The sequence below is a fragment of the Sphaerodactylus townsendi genome, linkage group LG11, assembly GCF_021028975.2.
Source record: "Sphaerodactylus townsendi isolate TG3544 linkage group LG11, MPM_Stown_v2.3, whole genome shotgun sequence".
NCBI classification, from domain to species: domain Eukaryota; kingdom Metazoa; phylum Chordata; class Lepidosauria; order Squamata; family Sphaerodactylidae; genus Sphaerodactylus; species Sphaerodactylus townsendi.
Genome location: NC_059435.1, coordinates 49644031 through 49667812, shown reverse-complemented (window position 1 = coordinate 49667812; position 23782 = coordinate 49644031). Strand labels below are relative to the sequence as shown.

At 38.9% G+C, this 23782-nt stretch overlaps 1 protein-coding gene across 3 annotated transcripts in view; it reads right to left on the bottom strand.

Annotated features, from left to right (window-relative positions):
* The window catches only part of SLC25A13 (solute carrier family 25 member 13), a 117746-nt gene that overhangs the window by 79289 nt on the left and 14675 nt on the right, over positions 1–23782 (bottom strand). For 2 of the 3 annotated variants that reach the window (XM_048510970.1, XM_048510969.1), the window contains 2 exons: positions 12040–12093; positions 3726–3868 (listed from right to left, as the gene is read on the bottom strand). In XM_048510970.1, the coding sequence (XP_048366927.1) occupies positions 3726–3868; positions 12040–12093 (197 nt within the window). Of the gene's footprint in view, positions 1–3725; positions 3869–12039; positions 12094–23782 lie in introns of those variants that run through there. The other variant, XM_048510971.1, reaches the window with a different exon arrangement.

The following is a 23782-nucleotide window of genomic DNA, read 5'->3' as shown; positions in this document are numbered from 1 at the left end:
CTACGAGGGCTTTTACAGCTCTGGCCCCTATGTGGTGGAACAGGCTCCCTAAAGAGACCAGGGACCTGTGGGACCTACAAAGTTTTTGCAGGGCCTGGAAAACGGACCTGTTCCACCAGGCGTTTGGCCAGCCAGGTTGATTGGTAGATCCCTATAACATCTAAGCCTCCTGTGGGTAATGTAAGGGGATGAATAAATGTTGCCATCTGAGCCAGTCTGTTTTATCAGGTAAATTTGTTTTATATTGTATATCTAACTGTGATTTTATTGTTTTTATAACCATTGTTCACCGCCCTGAGCCCTTCGGGGGAGGGTGGTCTAAGTTTAAAATATAAATAAATTAAATAAATAAATATTTGTGATCAGTATCATATACTGTGATGAAACTGTCTAAATGCCTTACTAGCCCTTCCATTTACTTTTTTTAAAATCAAAGGAGGAAAGAAATTGTACAAAAACAGGCACATTGAGCAAACTTAATCACTATTAAGTCCCAGAGATTTCAAAGAGGATTTGCTCAACACGGTACCATTGAAATCAATAAAATAAAAGCATGGCTAAATTGGGCCCATTATGTGCTGACAATACATGTACAGAGTAACTTTCCTACTTCTGGTTCAGTGCTTTACAATGAAACTCAGAAAGCTGTGGAACAGTTGAAAACAACCACCAAATGCAATGGAGCTTCTGATGTCAGAAATACTCCTTTCCTCATAGGAGTTGCAATGTCCGTATTGTTTTTCATTTCATATCTGCTCTATGAATAGGTGAGCGGCTTTTGGACGGACACTCTGCTAGTCCCTTTCACATAGGACTATTTAAGAACTCTCAGATTTATATTCAGCATGCTCAATTAGGTCATGGAAGAGTGTCCGGGGCCGGTCTACACTTCCAATTTAGCCCAGCCTGGGAACTCACACAGCCCCCAATTTAAGGATTCTGTGTAATTTTCCAAAACTTCTAAGGAAGACCTAGTAAGTTCCCAGCACCCATGCAAAACTGCACTTTCCAGGTTTCTTTGGGGAAAGCCATCATATTATTGGCACACATAAATTTAAACCAGCTTAAAGCAAGATGAAACTGTACTGGGTAGCATCGTATGCTTCATTCTGCTCACACAACACTTTTCCTAGTCTCTCCCCCGCCCCCCCACTTCCACTGCAGACCACCTGCAAGCCTACCACACTGTTATAGAGGGTCACTGATACCAAAAAACACAAAGCGGAAAGGTAAAGTTCTGATACATGAATTTCACTTAGCATACAGTCCTTAGGGCCTATCCCACAGAGTGGCTATTCCTACACAATAGCCCTTTCTGCACATGCAGAATAATGCACTTTCAATCCACTTTCGATGCACTTTGAAGCTGGATTTTGCTGTGCGGAATAGCAAAACCCACTTGCAAACAGTTGTGAAAGTAGATTGGATGTGCATTATTCTGCATGTGCAGAAAGGGCTATTGTGTAGGAATCTGGGGCTCCAGATTCTCTTTAGAAAAATCTCTCAACTTTAATACCTGAAAAGTTATTATGCCTCCTAATTAAACAGCAATGGAGCACGTTATAGTAACAGAGAGGCTCCAAGCGCCACTGCCAATATTCCCACATGTAAAATCAGTAAATGTAGGTCTTGATGTCAACCAAGTCAGCAAGCAGGCAAACGAACGTGTTTGTGTGCCTGATTATACACAACTCAACCAACTGTCCAGTATTCATTAACTTTATATATCACGAGACCTGCCTCTTTCCTTCTACCTCCCCCAGCCTTTCTGTACTGAACTAGGGCAATTCTGTAAAAACAAAGGTGCCTTTTAATTGCCTAACTACTGTTAACTTCCAGGGTGTGATAAATAATCCAAAGCACTTGTGCTTGAAAATTCTTGTCTCCCATCTATTCTTCTGCATGTTTAGAAATACTAATCATTATCATAGCATAATAAATGCAAAAGCCGCAGTGGTTTACTAAAATCAGCAATATAACTATAATAGCATAATGGGGCTCAGGGTATGCTTTTCCTATTATTTCATACCACAGTCTAGATAAATAACCACGTTTTGGCAGGAGGAGGGAATAGCATATTAGAGATAAATTTATATATCAATAATAATGGGGAAAACTGCTATTTCAAAGCATTATTTTGAACTGTTTACTGTTTCTAAAAATAAAAGCCATATAGCATTTTAAGTTACTAACTAGAATCTCAGCTATGATTGGCAGAAATTGCGTATTTTATGGGGCCAGATTTAATTGCTGCAAAACCAGGTATGGATTGTCAAAAACAGCTACTTATAGTGGTAACAGTGTACTTTGTGTGGGGGGGGGGGGAGGGGGAGGAGTTCTTTAGAGTTTATCTGTGGGAGAGTAAACAGGCACCCCAGAGGATACCCCAAATGGCTCCCTGAGCTCCACAACAGGTCTGCAAAGTCTCCACAAATCTGCCAACGTGGAAATATTTAGATTCCGATATAGCAGCAAGAAAAAGATTGCAGTTAGTGATCAGTTTCTCAAACGTCTTTATTTACTGGCTGTAGTAACAATACAGTAAAGAGTTGCATGAAAGACAAATGAAAAACATAAGAATGCATACTTCTATCTGATTGGTGCCCTGATCAGGATGGTTTAAACTAGCTTAATCTCTTCAAATTTCAGAAGCTAAACAGGGCCAAACTTGGATGGGAGAGCACTAAGAAATACCAGGGTAGTTATGCAAAGGAAGGCAATGGCAAACCACCTCTGTTAGTCTCTTGCCTTGAAAACTCTACTGGTTGCCATTAGTTGGCTGTGACTTGCCTATGTTTTACATACACACCTGTCTGGCATCTCCCAAAGCAGCAGCTGGACAACATGATCCACTGTTATGCAAGGGCAAATTGGCATGGCATAATTTCAGATTTCAGCAGAAGAGGCAAAATTCACAGCAATGGCCAAAGCCATGTTCTTGGGGATATGTGGGTTAAAATACGCTGGGATTTTCATGCCAGTGGTAATTATGAGATATATAAGAACTAGGCAATCTGAAGACAAAATGTTCTGTAACCTACTCTGAAAAGTGGGGGTGTAGAACGAGAAAGCAAACTTTCAGGAATAAACAGATTTCCCATATAGAGATCCAAAACCCTACTTGTTCAGTTATTCGGCATAAAGCCTGGGCTTCAATAGCAATCATTCTGGCTAGTGTTCATTTATTATACATGCTTCTGATGGATGTGCCATGTTACCTGCACAGCTTTCTGTCCAGCCAGTGATAGTTATATTGCACGGTCATAAATGTTATTTATTATGTTTATTTACAGTCTTTACTATAAATGTTTCATTGGGATTTAATAACCTGACGAGTCACGACAGTTCAAGAATAAGCCTTTTCCAATATTCCTCATGCTAGCAAGTCATTTTGTATTTATTGAACACCCTCAATGTTGTTATCAATATTGATTAGAAGTGCATTGCTTACAAAGCACAGCTTTTTCAATTAAAATAGGTCATAAAATTCAGTTGAAGGGTACACAGAATTTGGCACAGCGTCTTCTAAGGAGTGTGCTCTTATCTAATACCTCTTTTCTTCTATTCAGAAATTACCAGTAGAAATTGATGGCAAAAAAACTTGATAGGTACAGCATTTTTCAAGTACATTGTAAGCAAAGAGCAAGGAGCGTGCAGTGCGTTCTTTTCCCACCTCCTTAAGCTACTAGCAAAGAGGTAATTCAAATAAATGCCTCAGTACATACCCATCTTTAGTCTGATCCACCACACCTCCAAGCAACTGAACTGTGGCAGGATTGGGAACGCCATCCCCTGCTATCTTCAGGAAACGTATAACAAAGTCATTAGGAGACATGTAAAATTCGCCATTTTTTTCAACGCTCGCATACTGTTTCAAAAAGAAAAAAAAGAAGAATTAGATTTTTATATTTTGACAGAGTTGTAATTTAATGCTCACCTGATTATCTGTAGAAAGGAAAGATTATATGTAGCTGATCAGGAACATACCGTTGCCATAGGAGTGTACAGCCCCCATAGTGCTGCCCTCTCTTTACAAACAGCAGAGCAATGACAGCAGTAAGTACAGCTCTATCAGTTTCTCATTCTTGTCTTGTTACAAGAGCCAAAGCATGCTACACAGCAGTACACATACAGGATTTCTGTCCTCTGTAAGTCAGGTCCCTCATAGCAAGCGAAGAAGAACAGATTTTTATACTCTGCTTTTCTGTACCTTAAGGAGTCCCAAAGCAGCTCACAATGACAATCCCTTCCTCTCCCCAATCAGAGGAACCTTGTGAGGTAAGTGAAGCTGAGAGAACTTTGACTGGCCCAAGTTCACCTAGCAGGCTTCATGTGGAGGAGTGGAGAATCAAACCCAGTTCTCTAGATTAGAGTCTGCTGCTCTTTACCACTATACCATGCTGGCTCTCCACACCAAGGTAAAGAAAATAAAAATACAAACAATTTCATGGGGAATTGCAGCCTATAGTCTTTTATCTTTCAAATTAAACGCATTTTAATTAGAAAACTACATGCAGATACTGTATACTTGGCATATACAATGCAGTTCTACAATGATGCAAAGTAGGCTCCTCTGTAAAAGTGTTTCAGCAGCTCTCATGATCAGGCAATTGCTCTCCATTACAAAATTCAGTGTGGCTATATATAGTACTAAATGAATAGAAATACCATATATAATCAACAGCACTAGGTAAAAAATATCTTATATAATGAATTCAGCCTGTGAAATAGTCAAGAAACAGAAATTACCCTCTCCCAAAATGTAGATAATCAGAAAACTAAATATGAGATGGTTGCTAAAACATTATGAATTGCCTGTACTGTTTTTAAGTGGGGCCACTTGAAATTATAAATGCAACAAATTAGGAAACCAATAAAGGATAAAGATCAATTTTTCTTATATATTTTTATTTGACCTAACACCACAGGATTGTGATTTTGTAATATATAATGTTTGAGCAGTTTTCTTTCTTTCTTTCTTTCTTTCTTTCTTTCTTTCTTTCTTTCTTTCTTTCTTTCTTTCTTTCTTTCTTTCTTTCTTTCTTTCTTTCTTTCTTTCTTTCTTTCTTTCTTAGATTTAATATACCGCCCTATCCCAACAGGGCTCAGGGCGGTGAACAATACAAAACATCGTAAAATAACAATTTAAAACAGTTACATCCTAAAATAGTAGCCCACAACCCCACATATAAACCCAAAAACCACAATGTGCTTTCTTTGGCAAAGGTTGATAATAAACAGTGTGGCATGATAAAAATGTTCCATCATTGACAGACACACCTAAAAGGAATTCAAATGGAATGTACCCCACAATGGCACTATGCAATCCATAAAACGCATGGTCATGTGAATATACACACTTTAAAATAGTGAGAAAAGGCCTGGAATTCATATGGCTCATCAGACAAACAGAGGTTTGAAAGATCAAAATTAAACTACGACTCATATATTCACATAGATGGCTTCTATACTCATATTATGTTTTGCTTCTCCATAATGTGCTGTGGTCTCCACATTAGCCCCCCCCAAAATCAATATGTCAGTGATGGCGAACCTATGGCACGGGTGCCAGAGGTGGCACTCAGAGCCCTCTTTGTGGGCACGCACAGAATTCATCATGGAGGGGGGGAATCACCCCCCACATCTAGGCTGGCCCGGGCTGCTGGGCTCAATTATTAGCATTAAATCTAAGACCTAGTTTTGGGGAAGCAGTATAGGTAACCCTGTTAAAGCGGCCTATTAAAGCCTGGCCAATGATTTTCATCACCAAAAGAACCTTCGTAAAGCGTGATCGTTTACCTAGAATGAAATTTCGGTTGATTGTAATGGGGCTTGCAGCCTAGATCAACCCTCCTAAAGTGCGTAATTTACCCGTTTGAAGAGTTCCATTGTTGCTTGAAACTGAAATACCTTCTATCCGCAAGCTTACTCCCAAATGCTTGCGCCTGCGCCTCAGACCCAACCATTTTTTCGCTAAAACCTCAATGGCTGCAGGATTAAAATTGCCGTGGTAGCGCCTGCGATAAATAAGTGGGTTTTGGATTGCAGTTTGGGCACTCGGTCTCAAAAAGGTTCGCCATCACTGCAATATGTAGCACGTACTGGATTTAGAGGCTGGTTAAAATCCTTATCTTTTCCAGTTTCTGACTTAGGAGAGCTGAATGGAAATGCATAAATGCTGTTATTTTCCACCACAGCCAAGTGAGGTTAGCGCTAACTAGAAAAGCAACAAATATATGTAGATCTCTTTTCTGACTCTCCAAACAATGGTTTAAAAGAGTGTCTAAATCAAGCATCTCAGAGTCTTTGGTCCTCGTGCAATCTCTCACTTAATGCCACCAAACAGCCGGTGAAACAACTTGTGGAATATGCAAGACAACCCCTCTTGTGTATAAATTTAATAAATGCAGGGTTATGTCCACTCATACTTAGCAGACATGTGCAAAACATTAGTGTTTCATGACTCTGACAACATTTTTCAGATTCTGCCTTCCTTTTTTTACTCCCGAATATCTACCTCTTGGGAGTATAAGCAGAAAAGAATGAAAGCAGAGTTAAAACAATTTTTTATTTGAAGACTAAAATTGCTTCAGAAAGGGGGGGGAGCAATATGAAGAGCAGTAATAAAAATGCCCTCAATATGCCTTACTGGCCCTAACCCAAGAAATTGTATAGTATTACAAAGGCATGTGGGGAGGGGACACATAGAATACATTAGGCATTTCTATTTTTTCCTGAACAATGGACTAAATCTATGGACTGTAACAGAAAGAAGAGGGGGGAAAGCAGTCTTAGACAGAGAAGAGAGATCATGAACACCTCCAATGTTTTGAAAGCCTGAGTTATTACAGATACTGGTAAGCTTTGCCTTTGGAGTTTCCATTAGAACCTTCAGGTCACAAGAAACAGGATTCAACATTTAGCAATCCCATTTCCAAAACAGGCTGCCCCAGAATATAAGTGCTTTAGGATCAAGCGGTATGATAAGAGTTACTAACTCATGCATTAAAAACACACATCTAGGCAATTAACTTGTTAAGAAACACATCAATACCTTTTTGAGAAAATAATTAATAATCATTTTCTGGGTTGGTCAAATGCATATAACAGTATTGCTGACAATTGATTACGGCAACCAATGGAGAAAGTGTCAGCCCCTATGCAACCTTGCCCACGAGTACGTAGAGCATGGTTATTATGTTCTCTTGAAGTGCAGAATCCTTTAGATATTACTGCCTCTCACAATTTTTCCAGGCTTAAGATTACACTTAGGCAAAGGCTTTGGTGAATCAAAGAGTTTTAGATGTTGAAAGGCAGCATGACGATGATACAGATATGAGTCTTCTCTATGATCCACAAAATTACACAGTGAATAAGAATGAGATGGTGCCTCATATTAAGCATCTGACCATAGAAGAAACGTTACCTTAGTAAGATATGATGCCCTCCCCTCTGCTATTCTTGAGGGCAGATATCGAAGATTTTAAAGCATGCGTTTGCCTCATGGGGATGTATTGAGTATTGAGACCCAAGAGTATATCATATTAGAGAAGCTCTTATTACTTGTATAATTTCTCACTTTTCTGGGAGAAGCAGGAAGACTCTTCTCCCAGTTCTTCTGGCAAGATAAGAATCAGGATTACTTGTAAAGTTGATATGCTTGGATAGATTGTCTATAATATAAGCCAAACTTGGGGGAAGGATGTGTATCAGCAAAGTATAGTTTTCTTAAACTCCAGATGCTCTTCTGATCATACAAAGAAAACTCCAAAATTCTACTTATTTTTGCCATTGGGGTAAAATTCTATCCCAGCCGCACTGGGGTGGAGGGCAGACTGCATTGTGAACAGCTCTACAGCTTTGCAGTACTATCATCAGTGTCTTTACACATTAGTAAACAGTGTCCACAAAATTCAGCTACATTTCTATGAACAGAAAAAAAATGTGGTGAGAAAATTACCCCATAGTTCATTAATTTTATATTTTTCAACACTAAAGTGTAGTTGTAAACAACTTTTAAAAATACATACCATATTTCCCCGAAAATAAGACAGGGTCTTATATTAATTTTTGTTGCAAAAGATGCATTAGGGTTTATTTTCAGGGGATGTCTTATTTTTTGCACACCAGGGGCATAGCCCCCAGGGGGAGGGGGCATGCGGGGACGTGGCAGGGGCTGTGCCAGAGAATCTGTAACTAGGGTTTATTTTTGGAGTAGAGCTTATATTTCAAGCAAGCTCCAAAAATACAAAAAAATCATGCTAGGGCTTATTTTCGGGGTAGGTCTTATTGTCGAGAAAACACGGTATATGTCTCTACTAACTGACTCCAAGAAAAAGTTTTGCATGTTGGCAATGATGTGAGTGGAACAGAAAAATTAAAATTTCTAATTGCTGTGACTTATTTCTATTTTGAGATGGCCAAATAAATGTTTTCTATGATTCTCTACAGAATGTTATCTACACCAAATGACAAATAAGTTATGTTTTGCTTTATGTGACAATCTGTATTACAAAATGAAGTATTCTCCCAGTACTCATTCCATATAGCCTCATTAGAACATGACCAATATGTAGTAAGCAGAGCTCTCAAGGATATTGTTTCCTTAAAAGATGCAAAGCAGAATTATTCAGACACACATTTGGCAAAAGAAAAAAAGAGAACATATCAGTGGAGATATCAGCTGTAGGAGTTACAGCTCTAATTTGACATATCTGGTGCAGTTTTAACTTGATTTATGTTTCAGCTGTTTTTAACTGTACATCTTTATATTTTGTAAGCTGCCTTGGGCACTGTAGAATGGTGAGATATAAGTATTTTAAATAACTACAAATCTTTGGACAGCACATACAGATTGGTTTTTCTTTGAGAGTGTGTATGGGATTTTCCCCACAGTTGCCTATAGACTTAAACCACATACAGGTAATTTATTCTGGCAAGTTTTTTTTTTTAAGAAAAAAACCTGCCCTGAATCTTTAGCAATATTATATTCACATTGTTTAGAGTTTTAATTATCATTTGGCAGTAATTTAATGTTGCTGTTAAAAGGACATTTAACATTTTAATCTGTTTCCTATTTATATTCTCCCTCATGCCTGATAGCCTTCCAGCAACTAACAAAACTATGACAGAAAAATGTAGAGAATTTTTTAAAAGAACCACAAATACAGCATTAAAGCCGATTTCACAATGAGCAGATAAGCAACAGAAGTGTTGTGACGGGCCTAATTAGTAGATTGTACACTGAGCAGAATTTCCAGCCACACATTTTTATAGGCAAACCGACCAATCGATTTCAATGTAATCGTTTGGGAGAGAATCTTTCTCTTAAGCTGGAAAACTTTTTTAACACAACAGTTGTTGAGAAACAAATCAAATAAGTCAGCCATTCAACACTTCTATGTTTCATTTTCCCCCAGTATAACCCCCTGCTAAGACATTCAATAATAGAAAGCAGCACAAGGTTTCAGTGTCCCTGTTTCTACCCACTGTGATTTATTCTTGTGTATTTGAAATCTAATCACGTACCCCCCACACTACATATAGAAAATGACCTTGAAAATGTCAGCTTGCTCATTTTGACTGAAGTCTAATCTCTTAGGTTATGGTAGGAGAGTTACAAGAAGTAGAGTTACTCAGGGAAATTATCATGACAAAAGGGGGGAAAAACATAAATTCTATTAGTTTGGGAATAAAAAATGTTCAAAAAGGTGGTTCTATGCAGTCATGTATTTTTCCCCCACTTTGGTAATTATACCCACAGAGAATGTTATATTACACAATAATGCCTAATGGCTTTTTGGTAAGTTCCTTCAAAATTCACACTGGATAATCATATATTTTAAATACTCAAGCATTAACTAGTTGTAACCCATTTAAGTCTGTACAAATACAATACTGGATTTTTAAAAAAGTACTGGGTAAAGTATCTCTAGAGCAAATAATACATAACCAACGGATTTCACATTGATTGCAATGTGTTTAAATTAAATGGGAAATGATGTGATAATGTGCTACATTAGTTGTATCGTAATTTGCTTTTCCTTCTTTTTCCCAGAAATTTAATTGCCTATTTCAGCCTAATATCTGTTTCAGTGGTCCCAAGTGAACTTGGTGGGAAGATGTACTAAAAATAAAATACTTATTGCTGTTTTAGGTATTTATTACACAGCATGTTCACTTTGTAAATGCTGAAAAAAAATCAGAAATAAAAAGAATTTATTTCAGCTTTGTTCAAAAATATGTGTCAGCCAGATGTATATCTTTATCTTACCCTTCTTCCCAACTGTTCTGAGCAGCAAACATTTTCAAGGAAATTTCCCAGCCAAATGAAAGAAAACTTTAGTGCCTCATCTTCTCAGACTCAGAGATAAAAGTACACCCAACTAAATTAAGCCATATTAAGGTCATAAATTAGCACAAAATGTGGAACAAACAGATTTGGAGTGAACTTTGTACCTGGCAGTTCCGAGACACTAGTTATGTGTATGCCCAGGGATCAACAGATGACCACTTACTGCAACAGCTCTGCGACCGTCTCTAATTTTGATATCTTGTTCCATGTGAGTGGCCTACTGAATCTAGTTCTTGATGCTGCTTCACTTCTAAAAGGATCAAATCCTATATGCAACTTCTCAGCTTCAGCAAGCTCCAATTTACCATAGAACTGAAGTCAGTTTACTCTTCACAAAATGGGATTCTGTAAACCACACAAGCTTGGTTTAACCCCAATATACAGGCTCGAATTCACCTGTATTCAAATGAATTGTATCTTTCAATAAAGCTGAGAATTTCTTTGCGCACAAAGGATGATGGGAAGCCCGAGGAGCCAGCAAAAGCACAGCAATGAACTGTTTTTGTGCCAGACAGGACATTTAATCAGAGTTCAGTTGGAGCTGCTGTGAAGTCTGAATGCAGGCGCAGATTAAATTCCAAAGAAATCTTGTAGCTGTCTCCCAAACAGTGAGTGTGTTACCAGCTTCTGAAACTCCTCAATCCAAATGAGTAAATTTTTTTGTTGCATCTGCTTTTTCACACCATTCCAAAAGACGAAGCAGCAGTAACACAAACTTCAGATGGAATTCATCTTCATAAACCAGATTTGCTTTACCAATACCCCTAGGAAGAAGGCAGCTACCAGATTAAAAGCGTTAGCAAAAACAGTGCCAATATGCACAGGTCAGTAGTGACACTAAACTCACACACAGCGTCAGAGACCAAAAATTGCCTAGTGGAACACTATATTTTTGGCTGCAACTGGCGCTCTCTCAGATCCTCAAGTAAGCTACATGGAATTATAGTTTGGTCAAGCTATTTCATAGCAGATTCACGGAACATGATTTTTAAGCTGCAATGCTGAAACCAATCTAATCGACATGTAATTAAAATATCAGAAGCATCAACTATCTTACAATTAATAGAGCAAGAGCTATTCATGTACCAAACTGTGGATAAAGGACACAGTCTATATCTAAGAACAATGTCTGGAAGGGGGAGCATGAAATTCCAATACCTGCTTTTGATCACTGATCAATGGTTACAATTTGTCTAGATTTACATCTGTACCACCTCCATACAAGTATTCCCAGAGGTAACAACTACATTGTTGTTCTCTTGCCGCCTCCATAAATAAAAATATATCTCTGTATTACCGTAATCCCTCAGTCATATGATTCAAGAAATAGGTAATTAAAATGGTTATAGATTCTGGTACTAATACATGTTTTAAGGGAATTCTTTTTTTTTTTCTTCTGTGTAAGAGATTTTTAAATATCAGTTCTATGGGGGGGGGTGCGCAATACATTTTAATTTCAAGATAGTTATATTTCACTGAGTCTGTACAATAATCACTCAAGAATGTATTTGTCTTGTTGGAGTGCATTGTTCAATTTTTGATAGTGGTATTTAAATCTAACATGGTAATAATACAGCGAATGATTAATGGTTAGGAGACTATCAAGAGATGAATAATGCAGCAAGAGCTAAAGATATGAAAAAAATCAGGCTTTTAAAAGAATAAAATATTTACTTTTAACATACCTTCAAAAATATTGTTTTCAATTCAGCTGGATCAGCTCTCTTGGTTAGAGCCACCTACAAGTAAATACAATTATATTAATATGCATAAACTATACAAAAGATGTCAAAAAATGTCAAAGAGTAATTCAAACAAAAGAATGAATGAGGAATTTTTTTAAGTATTCACATCAAAGAAAGCAGATAGTAGTTGATGTGAGAAATAAACAAATACTTAACATTTATTCTTAATTATTCAGTTTTTTGCTGGCACTGCTACTAAACAATTTTAAATAATTGGAAGGTTTCATCATCTTGCCAGTGGCTAACTGGGTTACTTCATTTCTATATCAACAGCCCCCACTTCTGAGTAAAGAAGCATATGACTGGATGACATGCGACTTTTCCCATCCTCAAAGTTCAAGAAGTCAGCTCACATCAAAATGTGTCCATCATGACATGTAATTTCATTTAGATAGTTACATTTGAGGATTATGCTGGAAGGTACCACGTCTGGATACATATGTGGAGAGAAGTTCCCTTTCTTTAATCGAAGGAAAAGCATAGGTTGAACACATAAAAGCTGCCAGGCAGCCCAATCCACAGCCCCAGGTAGATGGGGATAGTGCCACTACGGCGGCGTTCTGCTATCTCCAGAGGGCTTTCCAGCAGCGCAGGGGGACAGAAAAAGAAAAACAACAACTCTCCACGGCCCACCCCAGAAAGCTCTCCCCAAAAGGTGGCTCCAGGCCATGGCACAACAGCCTGTGAACCCAGGATGGAAGCCAACTAATGTCGGCTTCGCCCCTGGGAAGGCCTGCCACCCTTGCTCCCCTGTATCAGCAACCAATCACATGCCGGCACAGCTCCACAGCACCCTTGAATTCTAGGTGTTGCCACTGTGAAGCTGAGGGGCAAGTAGCTGCCAGAACTTTTACCCCATCCGCTGGCATAGCCCTGTGCCAGCTCCACAACATGACCCCGCCCATAGGATTGGGTCATTACGTTCACATAATAGGTGCATCTACTTTAATATACTACACTCTCATTAGACAGCAGCCCTTTAGAATTGGACCCCCCAAATCAGATTCTTTCCCCAACAAATTAATAACTCAGAAGTCATTAATGAATGAAGACTAGAAGTGAAGCATTTGTAAAGCCAAGCAGAAAGTCACAGGTTCAATCCCCACTATCTCCATTTGAAAGGATGAGATACTCTGCTCGAGACTGGAGAGTCAGTGCCTGTCCAGATACATTAATGTTGGAATATCTCGTAGGAAATTCAAGAACAACAGAAATATCTCTTGTGAAGAAAAGGGCATTCCTACTCATCAACTTAAGAGAATCCTCTCACTTTAGCCATTGCTGCTCCATTAGAATTCTAAGCTAAGCAGCAAGAGACTGTATATTAGTGAACTGGAAAGTACATACTTTCAGTCTACTTACTGGATGCTAGTTGTTGGAGGTTAATGATGTTTGATAGTTTTTCTCTCCTAAAACTCACTAAAATGGCATGAACAATTGTGGGGTAGCTGACTTGAAAATGTGTGTTATCCAAGTGTACATGCTGTCCTAAATGTCATAATCTTGCACTAAAATAGTTATTTGCTCAAGAGTCCATTCACAAGGCTCTGTGGTCTTTATGGCAGACTAGACCTAAAGTCAATGAAATCTACAACTAAAGAAATTACACACACATACATACACCCAAAAGAGCCTGCCACTCTACCAACACCTATTCAACCTCCTATAGAAGAATTCAACTACATACTGAAGTCAAGCCTACGTCAAACATTAAACTTGGTATTATTTTTAAATATCAAACCATAGAAACAACCATAAAGGAAGAGTAGGTGAAATACCCATAACTAAATAACACCAGAAGTCAATGGCAAAGCATGGATCAAACTCCAGATAATGTTTTTAGATTAAAAAAAAGGGGGGGGGGATAACAATACGAAGTTGGACCCAATGGCTTATTTACTCCATGGTTTGGCCAATAACTTTCAACTCAATACCCACTCTGCAGAATTCCCTCAGAATGCCAAGCCCCAACAAGATAGCTTGATGTGGCAAAGTAGTGAGCCTCCATGGAACAGAGCAATGCCTAGAAGAGACAGACTGGTGCCATGTGCTCAACGAAAAGGTAGCAGTTCCCACAATCTAGATGGCTAGGCTGCATGAGGAATATCAGAACCTGGGACAGCTCCAAAATTCAATGGAACACAGAAAGCCACCTCAACAGATAGCAGGACCCATTCTGCAAAATAGAACCCATTTTAGAGCAAGTATTCCTTAGCGGAAATAGTCTTTCATAATGGATTCTTAAACTACTTTCTTCACAGCAGTTTAGGATACATAAAGTCTCTATCTTTAGTGTGAGCAACTTTCCTGAATTCATGTTGCAATCACCATACAAGCTTTGTTGAGCTAGGCTAGTTTCCAGTTTATCCTTCTTGGAGGAAGAAACCAATTATGGATGGATATCCAGGGGCTGTCTAGGGTTTTTCTTAACCTTTCTAATACATTTTTATTCTCTCTTTCCTCCAAGGAGCCTGGGATCCTTCAATCCTGCTCCAGGGTTATTTTTTAAACAGGTGCATAAAACTCAACAGGTGCATAAAACTCCCCATCTTCTGTTTATCCCCAAATGCAATTGGTTTCCAGCACCTTCTTCTGAATGCACAGCACTTGTGCTGCTTTTTTTTTACAGCACTGTCAGAGTCCAAGTTAAGAACCTTGATTGGGATAGAGTGATGAACTGATGCAGCCAGAACTGTGTCACAATCAGAGGGTTTACAAGCAGAACGCAGACCAGCGTACTATGTTCAAAACTGTCTGATCAGACAAGTGGGGCAAAGAAAAGATAAAGGAGAAGAGGCCCCGAAGTCCAGAATACGAGCATCCATCTTGTAAAAAGGATCACCTGCTCTTCTTAATGGCTAACTAGGCATCTTTGTTCGTCTCTAGTACTATAATCAAATTCCAGTCCCTCAAATTCAGTAAGGTGTTCTGAGACCACAAATGATCAGAACTGCTAAAATAATTGGAATTCAAGAAAAGAAGAGGCATTGGCAGGCAGAGAATAGCAAAGGCAATACAAAGCCAATCTTAACAATCCTGTGATCTTCATGACAGATAAAAGTTATTAACAAACTACTGGGGTCATTCAGGGGAGTTGGTGGTGTGAGAAGCAAGACTGGCAATGTAAAACATCTTTCCATAGAAAGGTATTTATGAAAAAGGTACATTTATGGCACAACAAGTGTACAAAACATTAGGGTTTTATAGATCACAGCCAACAACCTGAACCACTCCTGGATGTTGAGAAGGAAACCTGTGTAGATGCAACAACAGAGGAATAAAATACTCCCAGCACCACATCTGCATCAGGACACTGGCCAGCAAATTCTGCACCTGCTAAATCTTCCTGACATCCATCAAGGACGGCTTGGTGTAGTGCATATTCAGCAGTAATGAAATTATACATTACTATGCTTATTAAGCTGTAAGGTTCCAGACCTAATGAAGCTGCCAACTCTTAATTTTGCCCAAGAAAAGAACCAGAAAGAGACGCCCAATAGGTTATACTGCTGTGATGTCATGGAATATTCACAAATGTGTTTAACGCAAGGGAGAGGGAGAGTCTTAGAATTCAGACTACTGGTGCAACTGCTGCAAAGGAAGAATAGGGTTGGCCAGAGCAGAAACAAAACACTGACACTAGACCTGAGGAGAAAAGGGATTATGCTACTGATGGCAAAGGGCCAGGGCAGTAACAGTCAGGGGAGGGTGCTGAATGCCACGTAGAAGTTTGAAATATCCAGCTGAAGTTGAGTATTCAGAGAATTAGAAAGTTGGATGCCGGAATATATGCTGATGTAACCAAAAATTTTATTGCTACATGCACAGATAAAATGTATCAATGGAAATCCATATTTTTTCAATACCTGCACAGAAAATCAACACAGGGCACTCCCCTCTCCTTAAGTTACAGCCCTGGTCAAAAAGCAAGCTCATGGGCAGCAGTCAGTGGAGGGTGCCAAACCTGATACAGAAGATCATAATCTACTTGGGTGGAGAGGGGAGTTAAGATTAAAGCAGTCGCAGGAGTGCCAGAATTGGGCACAAGAAGTGGCACAGAAAACCTGATCCTATATCCCCAACCATTTTCTCCAATTAACATGTGCCCCATAATTCTTGGCATTGTCAATATGTCCTTTGGGAAAATATACAGGTTCCCTATAGAGGCTGTATGTTTCCCACCCCATCCCCAGATGAGGTAGAAATTAATTAAATTGGGAACATGCAATAGCAGAAAGCATTAAACATTCCAGCTCCGCTTCCCCTACCCAATTTTGGGCCATGGTGATTTTACATATGCCTGATTACGGTTCCCCCACATCGTAGCTAACTTTCCTGTGGCACTTACATGTGGCAAAGAAGAATGTGTGTGGCTATGTTCTCCAATTCTGCAGTGCTTGAGAGTGAAGGGGAGGTCAAGGTAGTGCTGAGAGCCATAACGAGTAGAAATACTACCCCAACCATCTGCTCATGGCTATTAGGCAACAGCAGAGCTACCAAACCTTCATATTTATTCAGAAAGTCCAAGTGAACATAAATATGAAAATGAGCTCAGATCCAGTATGTTTTTTAAAATGTAAAATTCTGCTAATTTTCAAAATGGGGATGAGGAGAAATTGACATTTTTGAAGGCATAGTTGGCTTTAGGAAAGGGAACAGAAAGACTGGGGAAAATGGAAATATGCACAGAACTTTCTTATCAAAATTAAATTTACATTACTACTTTAAGAAGGTTAAATTATACATAACTGTATATATAAGAGTGAGCTGTTACATCCATAAATAAACATCTGAATTTAAAAAACCCAATAATTACAGATACAAGCAGAGCTGCAAGCTGCCGCACTCTAAAACTGCAGTCCTCAATGGATTTGACTTTTTGTGTAAACAGATATATTACTAAAGTATGTTTTACTTTCCATATTTTCCCATATTAAAGTTTGCTACTCTCTCCAAAGTATAAATCTCAAAGTATAAAAGCATTATATTTTTATCAGCAAAGTGACAAATATATTTGAATATTAATTTGTTATTTTGCTGATAAAAATCTAATGCATTTATACTTTTGAGATTTTATAAATATGCTAAGTTGTGAATGTGGCTTAGGACTGATAATAAAGTATTCCATATACTTCCCCCCCTCCAAGTGGAAAAGCTGTCCATTCCATGGTTTTAAAAGTTCCAGAAGTTGCCATCTTGAAATTGGAAGCGGAGCTAAAGAAGAGTACTTATAGGACGGCTAATCTATAGATGGGTAGGGGCGAATGGGATAATACGGGATAGGCGAAGGGTACTGCTGATGTTTTTGCCCCCTCTGCCAGTGCAAGGGGGCCACCAACAATTGGAGAGGGCGAAGGCTGGAAAATTCCTGGAAATCCACGTGATGAAATCGCAGAGCCAGAGTGAAGGGGCTGCTTTTGTAGCAACCAATACGAAATATCAGACACTGTCAGAGGGGCAGGCCATGACATTTCAGTCAACAGTAGTCAGCTTCTACTGGTGTTCTAGTCAGGGAACACCATTTTCCTGGCCCTCTAGACTTACGTCGCTTTAGAAATTGCAATTTTATTGGACCTTCATTCCAGCATCGGAGGCAGAGAAAGCTCTGACTACAAACGTATCAGATTTTCTCCACCGCTTTTCCGCTTCAAATTTTATGCGCTTAACTTTGGTAACATTGATTTGTAATAAAACTCACTTTCCACCGAAAGCGCCTTGAAGCTTTCCCAGAAGATGAAGGATGTCCATTGACTTAAAACCTTTCCATGCAAATCCCTTAATAAGGAATACAAAATAACCGGTTCACAGGGCGAAAGTTTTAAGAGCAACCAGAGCCAAAGGGTTTTATGCGCAAGAGATGAGATGGGAAAGGAAGATGAATAACTTGGAGATAAGGACTTATACTTATTCAGTTTCAGCACACAATTACAGTTCAGCTTAGATGTTAAAAAGTTGTTTCGTAGATGGTACAGTCCCTTATAGTTAATATGTTCTGACTAATGGCTTGTTCACACAGAGAGAGTTCAAACAGGCATGGTACATATACTCAGTACCCTCTCTCAGCTTTTGCCTGATGTTCTACTGCTTTAGTGATTATAATGTTCTAAATATTTTGATTATTGTCTGTTTGGTGTTTGTGGTATTTACTGATGGTCAAAAAACGCATTTTAAATATATAAATGAACTCTTCAACTCTATCATATATATAAATTGGCAATCTTATTCATTCCTCCAAGCAAACGAAAGGAATAGTTTTACTCTTTCTCATATATTTAATTTTGTCTGTTCCACAAGGAACTAAGGATAGTAGACATGGTTCTTTTTTCCTCACTTTGTCCTCACAGTAGCCCTGTATGTCAGTTTAGACTTACTAACCCAAGATCACCCAAAGTTTGGAAAAGTAGGAAGGGTTACACCCATTTTAATAATTGCACTGATACTCTGCTACTTCCCATCTCATAATAAATTCTTCTCAAGATATTCTAACATTTTCATTTCTCTGATCAGAACAAATGCCTGAAAATTTCCGAACTTGGAAGTTTCCTGGCCTTCAGAAAATGAAAGTTGAAACGAGCTTCTCAACTTTTTCCATGCTTTAATTAGCTCCTGTACTTTACCAGTTTATTTTGGTGTATATGGAAGATGGAAGAATCAGAGGATGTACTGTACAAAGGCTTCCATGTCACGTGAACAATAAATCTGGCAGGCTCCCAGATTTCACTCCTGCACTGAATGCCCAAAGAGGTTGTGTATTCTGAAAATATCTGAAAGTATCACTAGACTAAAAACATCTGACTGGACTATTCTTAGGGCGCACGTAAAGTTAGAGTAGTAGTTTACGCATCAAGACTAGAAGAAGTTTTACTTCACTTCCACTACTGCACACTATCAAATTCAAAGTATGTTATTTTTTTCACCACTAAATCTTCAATGTAAGGAAGTTGAGTGAATCTAAAGAGTCAATGTTTTCAGTATAGTGATATGTTAAAAAGTGTTCGAGAATTCATAGTTACAACAAATAGGATAGAAAATGAGAATAATTCACTGAACAGTTTTTTTTCAGGTTTTCAATACAAACAGAAAAGAAAAAAGGCAACTACAACTATTGGGGGGGCCAAGTTTTTAAAGGCAGCTATGCTAAGTAGGCAAAAGGACATTTCACCTAGTTTAAAATTAGCTGCCACTGTGCAGAATATTTGACAAATATACAGGCCCCTTATTTGACTAAAAAATAGTCAGCTGGTACAGATGATGATACTTGCTAATACACAGGCAGCGAAAGCTACCACTTCAAAATTTCCCTACCATTATAGGTATTAATTTCATTAGCAAGCAGAAGAGCAAAGACTAGTCGCTCCTACCCTTGTGCCAATCAGGGGCAAACATAGCCACATAGCAAGACGTTTCTTCCTCCTGGCCACCAGCTATAAATAGAAGAATCTTCCAAGATGAAAGAGGCAGCCCTGTAACCTGCACGGCAGCTTTTAGTCAAAACTTTAAACCTTCCATTCCATCAATCTTTTTGAGTTACAACTTCTTCCTCCCACATACCTTCCTGTATGACTGAAGCATTACACGGGCATCCATCATCCTTTTAAACATCTTTTACCTTTCATGCCCCAGAGAAGTGGAGGTTTTAGCACAGCTTCAATTACTAAGACAGGGATAAAAACCGATTAGGTGATCACCACTGCACACATCTGCTCCTCTTTCCTGGGAACACACCAGCAAGCACAGACTCCACTTCACCCTAGCTACATGCTGGTGTTCTCTCAAACTGTCTTTCTAATATTTCAGGAGAAATGGTGCCTATGCTGGTGGTAGTTTTAGCGACCAAGGTAGCCCAGGATCCAAAGAGCCCCAAATGCTTCACAAGAATCAGCATCGCTTTTGCTTCTGTGCCCTGCATCCAAAGTATTCAAAGTTATCTTGAAGATTTTGGTAGAAACATACAGATGGAACAGAGAGAGAAACTGTGGAAGAAAGACTTAAAGTTCACAGCATGTTATAACTTGAAGGAAAATTACTATAAAATGTTGTATAGATGGTATGAGTCACCAAAAAATTGGTAAACATGTACAAAAGTATGTCTAGCAGATGAGGAAATGCCAACAAGAAGAGGGGCCTTTCTTTCATATTTGGCGGATATGTAAAGAGGCTGAATTCTTTTGGAATATGATATTTTAAAAATTGCAAAAGATCCTGAAGACAACAATTGTGAAAAAAATCTGAGGGTTTTTTTTGTTGGGAATCATATTGGGAATCAAATCAATACAGACTACTCTATGTATATGACTACTGTAAAGGCTAGTATTTTGTTGTGTTTTAACTTTGTTTTTTTGTTGGTGATATCTACATATATGTTTATTTTTTCATGTGAGAAAAATAAAAATTATTATGCAAACTTATCTTGAAGATTTGAAGTATCGTTTGCAAAGGCCTCCATGTCCAGCAATATGGACTGGCATACACAAGGCACATGCAGTAAACCCTTTGACTGCTTTCAGGCTGGCCTCTACAAGAGTCAGGGCTTTTACAGTCCTGGCCCCCATCTGGTAGAACAGGCTTCCAAGGGAGATCAGGGACCTGCGGGACCTGCAGAGTTTCCGCAGGGCCCGCAAGACAGACCTGTTCCGCCAGGCATTTGGCCAGCCTGGTTAAAAACATCGCTGCCATTTCATCTGGCCTCCCGTGGGTATGAGGAAGGGAAGAGGGGAGGGGATATATTGTCCATACAGCACCATATGAATTTCCTGGTTTTTTTAAGTGATATTGTTTTATGTATAGGTATTTTAAAGGAATGTATTTATCTATCATTTATTTATTTGTTCCCCACTTTCTAGGCCCCTCGGGGGGAGAGCGGTTTATAAACCCAATAAAATAAATAAATCACGAAGCAACTGGCTCCGGAAAAAAAAGCCAAGCACCAAGAATAATAGATTACCTAGGCCAGATGCTGCTTGGCAGATATTTTGCCAAATCATTACAATATTAGTTCAGTTGGGCATAGACCACTGCTGTTTTCTTAAAGGCACCTGCTAAACTATTCCGTGAGCGGCCCTTCAAATGCAGAACCAACTTGTAACACTTGACCTTTCCAATATATGGCTTCAGGCAAACGTCAGTATTTCTGACTGAGGATTTCTTCCATGACATGTGGTGTCCTGCGCGACAAGTGTGTGTTAACTGGGCTATTCTGAACAAAACAAGTCAGCTGAAGATTTCTAATGGCCTGGGACTCATCCAGAGCCATTTACTTCCACAGGAGACTGTTTCTGTTTTCAGGCCATACGCCAAAATCAACTCTGAATGCCTCTATGTCCAGAGATGGTGCCTACCAGGGATGTTTTGGGTCACAGCACCAGGTCCTAAGCCATGGAATTCCTTCCCCAGGAACATCGGTCCAATGCCTTCCTTACTGAATTTTTAGTGTCTGTCAACTATATTCTTTACATTTGCAAAAAAGAATTGTTAGTACTCTCCTGTTTGCTGTTCACAGATTTGTGGTTTTATTTAAGCTGAACAGTTGTTTTTGCAGCTTTCTCCATTTAATTTGGATTGTGATTTTTTTGCTTTTATTTTCATTATGATTGTTTACAATCTGGTTGAAAACCACGTCACAGGCCTTAAGTGATGGCAAAGTGGAGCAGAAAACCTTTAAGACAAATTCTGCATCACACAGTAACTTGTGCTCAGCAGCTGTTAGGACTGCAGCTACAAATCTGTTCTGGCCTGGTACCTAGACAAGAGCAGAATAGGAGTTAGGCAAGGCTCAAGGGGGAAGGAATTTCACCAGCAGTACATTATAAATAAAGAAAAAATGTCTATACCAGGGAAAGCTAGAAAATTTTGAAATAACCAGCAGAACAACCTGAAAGCATTGCCAGATCTACAATTTAACCTTAATATAAAGAGAGCAAAGAATTATGGAACCAAAGGAAAAGCTACTAAACTTGATTCCTAAGAGAACTTGGGGGGGGGGGGATTATCTCCAACAAATCATTATTAGGTTAGCATAATACCAGTCATATACGCAGATCACCACTATTATGCAGTTCAATAAAATATGAAGGACATGAAGTTATCTGTAACGATTTCATTGAAATAATTTGACAATGTGATTCTGTATTTGGGGAATAGCCATGAAAAAGCAGGAGGAGGAACTAGGCTGGAGGGGGAAAAATTCCTATACATGAAGCATCCCAACTAATAATTGTGTGACAAGAATTATGTAGGAATAACTGACAGGTAAATGCATTTTGTTTCAGTGTTATGTTTTCTTTTTTGATTGAGCACAGAAGTTAACTTTTAAAGATCGTGTTTATAATCAAATCTGTCTGTTCAAGTCTATTCAAAATGCTACACCTCAGTAGCTTGTAGTGTGAGTGGGTACAAAACCATGTGTATGCATGAATCCATTTCTCTGATCTTTAAAAAAGGAAAAGAACAAAAGACATCTACATAATGGAAGCAGACAACATCACATTCAAGTAACAGTGTTATTGTGCACTATAAAATGTAGGACAAAAGAAGTCTCAAAGTCAAGAACCTTTCTTTGGAAGCAAAAGCAAAATGAACAACGTCAGCATGGTGTTCCATTAAGAGGCACACACAAGCAATATGAAAAGCAAGCCATAAAATAAAGAGACTAGAAGTACTTGGGAAATCTATCCTCAATTTTTAAATACACAGCTGAAAAAATTATATATGAAATTGACAATGGGCTGGCTCGAAAGCACTATTTCCACAAATGGAAGACACTTTTTCTCAAGAGTAGAGTCTGCAAACTTGGCTGGCTCCTGCGTCCGGCTCCTGCTCCCCAAATCACATCCCAGCCTGTTCAGAGTCTTCTGAGGCTCAGGGGCATCTTTTCAAAGACTCATGGGAGATGCAGATGGCAGAGGCAAACTGAAACCCATTCATGGGTCTTAAGACTCAATCCAATATAGGCACTTAGTTGTGCTAATGAAACAAAATGGCCTTCTGCAACCACAATGAAAACAGGAACCCAAGCGGAGACTTCTGTACCGAGTACACGTCTGGAAAGGCCAGGAGGGAATCAAGGCTTCTCAGGACACTTATGAAAAAAACTGGTGGGGAGGAGCCCAAACTGCAAGCCTGTTCCCATGATATGATCCACTGAACACATTATAGGGGGAAAATGTACTTCTTTAGTAACTCATTATATTATTCCAATGTATGTGATGAAATGAGGGGGCATACCCTATGAGGCGGGGAGGAGTGGCTCAGTGACAGAGTATCAGTGACTGGTTCATCTCCAGTTAAAATGCTCAGGAGGTAGGTGACACAAAAGACCTCTGCCTAAGACTTTGGAGAGCTACTGCAAGTGAGAGTAGGGAGTACTGACCATGATGGACCAATGATCTGGTTCAGTATAAAGCAGCTTCATGTGTTTATGCATACCAGTCTACTAGGCCCACCAAAACTATGCTTGGACCCTGACTGTATTTTAGTGCAGAAATGAGGCAGCTAATATTGTTATCTACCAATCTGGGGAAGTAAATAATATGCAAATTTGCTATTCTAAATGAAGTGGCTAGATTTATACATGTACGAGGTGCCTGTGTGCTCAGTAACCAGCATACAACTTCCCTTCTGAAATATAACAGAGAAAACAGGTGGAAATATTTTCAGTACAGACGAAAAAGCACACCTCTGGCAG